Genomic DNA, 4,562 nt, shown 5'->3' with positions numbered 1-4,562 from the left:
GTCAGCGGGCGGCGGCGGCGGGGCCCTGGGGATGCCCTGCCTCCCCGCCAGGCCGGAGCGGCGCGGGGCCTCGCCTTCCCTCTGGCCCGCCGCCCCCCGGCACTCCTCCCCCGCCCCAAGGAGGCCAGCCCCGCCGGGCGGCGCCGTGCCAGAGCTGCCCGCGCCGCCCCGGGGCCGGGCGGGAGCGCCGCCGCGCCGGGACCCCGGGCCGGCCGCCCCATGCACCCGCCCGGCGCCCCGCTCGCCATGGCCGAGGGCGCCTTCTCGCTGGCGGCTCCGGCGGCGCGCAGCCCCGGGGGGAACCCGTCGAGGCTGCACAGCATCGAGGCCATCCTGGGCTTCCCCAAGGAGGACGGCCTCCTCGGCCCCTTCCCGCCCGACGGCGGCGCCGGCAGCGCCAAGGAGGCGGACAAGCGGGGTCCCCGGCACGGCCTCCCCAAGATGCCCGGGGAGCCGCCGCCGGCCGAGCGCCAGGGCCGCGCCGAGCGCTTCCAAGGTGAGCGCGGCGGGCGAGGGGCGCCGGGGCCCGGGCGGGCGGGCGGCTGTCCCCGCGCCCCGGGGCGGGCCCGGCCGGGCGGCCGCGCTGCCGCTGACTCGCCTCTCTCCCCCCGCAGAGCCGTACTGCCCCGGCAGCGCCAGCCCCGAGCTGCCCGCCGGCGGCGGCGAGGGGAAGCCGTCGGACGAGGAGCAGCCCAAGAAGAAGCACCGGCGGAACCGCACCACCTTCACCACCTACCAGCTCCACGAGCTGGAGCGCGCCTTCGAGAAGTCCCACTACCCCGACGTGTACAGCCGCGAGGAGCTGGCCATGAAGGTCAACCTGCCCGAGGTCCGCGTGCAGGTAACGCCCGCGCCCGCACGGACGGCCCCGGCCCCGGCCCCGGCCCCGGCCCCGGGAGTGCTGCTGCAGCACGGCCCGGCCGGGCTCGGCGCGGCCGCGCGTTGCCGGCGCCGGCAGCCCCCGGCCCGGCTCGGCCCGGCCCCGCACTCGCGGCAGCGGGAGGCGCTCAGCCCCGCCGCGCCGACGGCCTCGCTGCTCCGGTGCCGCTGCCGGAGCCCCGGCCGGCGCCCGGCCGAGCGGCACCGCGGGGCGCGGGGCTCCGCCGCAGCTCCGGGCTCGTCTCCGGCCGGCCCCGCTCGCACGGCCCCGACGCGGCAGGCACAGACCGGCGGAGCCCGGGGCCGTTTCGCGTTTGGCCGCCGCCGGTTAAGCGGCGTGTCCCGCTCCGGGGCACCGGGGCGGCAGAGCCAGGCGGTGGACCCGGGAGCGGCGCGGCCCCAAGGTGGCTCCGCACAGCCTGTGCCCGGCCAGCGGCAGGGTGTCTCCAGAGGGCCCTCACCACGCTTCTTCCCCAAGCCCACGGGGAAGCACCTCCAAGTCCGCTCCTGCCTCGGTGCCTTCTCCTGCCCTGCCCTGCCCTACTCTATTCCCTCTGCTCCATCTCATGTTTCCCTCTGTGCCTGGGGAAGCCTTTGCCTTCCATGGCAGTGGCAGCGCTGTCCGGGGGCAGCGGTGCCTGGCTAACACGGCTGTGCTTGCAGGTGTGGTTTCAGAACAGACGGGCCAAGTGGCGGCGGCAGGAGAAGCTGGAGGTGACCTCTATGAAGCTTCAGGACTCACCTATACTCTCCTTCAACCGCTCACCACAGGCGACCCCCATGGGCCCCCTCAGCAGCAGCCTGCCCCTGGAAACGTGGCTCAGCCCGCCTGTGCCCAGCGGCACGGCCCTGCAGAGCCTGCCTGGCTTTGTGGCCTCTCCGCAGAGCCTGCCTAGCAGCTACACGCCACCGCCCTTCCTGAACTCTCCGGCCGTGACCCATGCGCTGCAGCCCCTGGGGGCAATGGGGCCACCGCCGCCTTACCAATGTGGGGCCACCTTTGTGGACAAGTTCCCCTTGGACGAGGCGGACCCACGCAACACCAGCATTGCTGCCTTGAGGATGAAGGCCAAGGAGCACATCCAGTCCATTGGCAAACCCTGGCAGACGATCTGAGCTCCTTCTTCCAGCACCTGGGACAAAAGCACTGGGAAGGCTGGTACCGGGATGCCCAAGGGATGCCCTTGACCCACTCTGGCTCCTCTGGACAAGGACCTGACAACGGAGGGCTGTCCCTCACACCACCTTTTTCCCCATGCCCTGGCTTGCTTTGTATTTTGTGGTCTTTTTAATCTCCTTTTACACATGCCCTGCGGAGTTAGGGGTCAGATCATAGCTTAGGAAAAAAATCTCTTTCGTTCTCCCTTCTTGGCTGGATGCTTTAGTTGCAATAAAAGCTGAAGTAGGGCGAAGAGCGGCGTAGGGTGGCTGGGAACCAAGGCCTGTGTGATCTGGGGAGGGTTTTCTGTTTGCACCATTAAATGCCACAACTGGTGTGAAGGCTGTGCGTTGTGTGTCTGCACAAGGGGGCTGCCCAGGCCAGGCCCTTCGCTGCCTCTGGCGTGCGGTGGGGAGCCGCAGGCCTGGCCGTGGCCCTTTCCCTCCTTGCAGCCTAGCCTTGCTGGGGGTCTCATACTGCCCCCTGCCCCTGGCTGTGGTGGCTCCCCTCAGTCACTGCCGGGGGCTCTTGATGGGGCCAGAGGTGTGGTCCCATGGCGGGCGCACACCCAACCAGTGGCTCCATGCTCTGCAAAGAGTGGCCGGGGCCCCACCAGGGCCCAGCTGCAGCGTTCCCACACCCAGCAGGACAGCCCGGGGGCTGGATGGGATTTGCTGCCCCCATCCTGGGCTGCCGGCCCACGCCACCACCTCAGAGAAGGGTCTGGTAGGTCCTGCAGGTCCCTGGCTCCTCAGCCCAGCCGCTGTGTGGGGGCTGACTGGGGCAGCTGGCCTGGCAAGGCTGGGGTGCTGGCAAGGCACTGGGCCGCGCTCACCCCACACTGCACAGCACCCTTCCCGAGCAGCCTAAACTAAATCTGCGGCATCTTTATTTTCCATTATCTCCGTTACTGCCCGTAATGGGGCTGAGAAGCTGTAATGAAACACCCCTTCTCCTCCACTGGGCACGGGGCGCTCTGCACACTCTGGAGGTTGTGGCAATTAACGTTTCTCATTAGGGAAGGGAGAAGGATGCACAAGCGTCCTCATTGTGTCCTGGGGATGATTCAATGCAGACTGGGAGACCTCTCCTTTCACCATTTCCCACTCGTTGTGGCCAGACAAAGGCTGGCTTCTAATTATATTTTCACAATCTGTGCGTATCTTTAAGAGTCCTGTCAGAAACAAGTATGTCAGCTTTGTTCAGCTTCACTTCAGGGAGCTTTTTAACCTCAGACAGCAGTTTCTAAACATCCCTTCACAGCCTTCTCCACAGCAGCCCCATCCGTTGTCTGGAGAGCTCCTTTTGCAGATAATAATGAGAATCCCTTTATTTTGAAAACGCCTTTCCCTCCCTCTTTGGCCTCTGCGCGCATCCAGCCTGCCTCTTTGTATCAGGCCCCATGCTGTGTCCGGGCTTCCCTTCCCCAGCCGTGCTGGCCTGGGGGGCATGTAGGTGTGCCCCGCTGCCCCTTTTACAGGTGAGCTTTGTATCACTGAGGATGCCCAGAACACGGGGCTTGCAGTAAGGCACATCTCCTCCGGTGGCTGTGAGGGAAAGATGTCTCCTCATGTTTGTGATGTGCCTGCACACCTGGGCTGCGTCAAAAGCAGACACACATTAACAGATGTCTACACAGGCTGCACACACCCTGGTACCCCAGGGACAGGAACAGTCCTGCTTGGTGTTACTCGGCTTAAAACCCTCCTGCACATGAATGCATTTAATTGTCACCCAAAACCTGTTTCCCATGCTTGTTGCTCACGATTATCAAGCAAAACCCCAAGATCTCAGTGGTGTTCTCCCACATTTTGCTGCTATTACCCTCCCTCCCTGTTGCCTCCCATTCTCCTATGTCCTGCAAAGCCACTTGAAAGACCCCCTGACTTTCTGTTCAGCACTGGAATCAGCATTGACGCTCAGTAACTTAGAGTCAAGCACTAATAACAGACAGCGACAGGACAGCAAAGTGAAGACACCTATTCACTTTTATCAAGCTTTTGATCCAAAATCTGCAAGCAAAAAATGGTAATTACGTCAAGCTGTGTCAATTGTTCTTTTACTCGGATATTAAGCAGGTCTTTTTTATATTTTGTAAATGTGAACCCTGCAATGGATTATCTACACACAAAGATAAGTTGTGTTCTTCAAGGAAAGTGACAAGTTTATTGCTAAAAAGAAACATTCTAATCTGCTAAACATGAGTGGTCACAGAGAGATAAATATTTTTAAAACCAATAAAGGGACAGAACTTGCATCTCTCTCCTACCTTGTCTGGTTTCCTGTATTCCTACACTTTCTCTCAAATTGTCCCATTCCATTTTAAAAGCTCATTTGTTCAGTTTGTTGTAAATATCTTCTCCTCCTTAATTGGGTGCTGAGTCTAATAATCCTGCCTCGGCTTGTTAACTGTACAATGGCAGTCAGAGTTAATGACCCATTAGTGATTAATTCCTTAACCAGCATCTAATTGCTCACTGTAAAACCTTTTCTTAAAAGTGGATTAAATCATCTAGATCCTTAA

The 4,562-nt window shown here is 61.9% G+C and overlaps 1 protein-coding gene across 2 annotated transcripts; it reads left to right on the top strand.

The window, feature by feature from the left end:
- RAX (retina and anterior neural fold homeobox) lies at window positions 1–4,295 on the top strand. Of its 2 annotated transcripts, none has more exons than XM_068665533.1 (3): window positions 1–496; window positions 615–829; window positions 1,543–4,295. In XM_068665533.1, exons 1-3 carry the CDS (start codon window positions 220–222, stop codon window positions 1,993–1,995), a joined length of 945 nt encoding a protein of 314 aa, XP_068521634.1. In that variant the 5' UTR covers window positions 1–219; the 3' UTR covers window positions 1,996–4,295. The 2 variants fall into 2 exon arrangements, with proteins under 2 accessions (XP_068521634.1, XP_068521635.1); XM_068665534.1 differs by having other exon boundaries at window positions 4–496; window positions 615–841.
- The last annotated feature ends 267 nt before the right edge of the window (window positions 4,296–4,562 follow it).

The sequence above is a fragment of the Anas acuta genome, chromosome W (genome assembly GCF_963932015.1).
Source record: "Anas acuta chromosome W, bAnaAcu1.1, whole genome shotgun sequence".
Classification (NCBI taxonomy): Eukaryota; Metazoa; Chordata; class Aves; order Anseriformes; family Anatidae; genus Anas; species Anas acuta.
The sequence above is the reverse complement of the archived record's forward strand: the minus strand, read 5'-3'. Positions and strand labels throughout refer to the sequence as shown.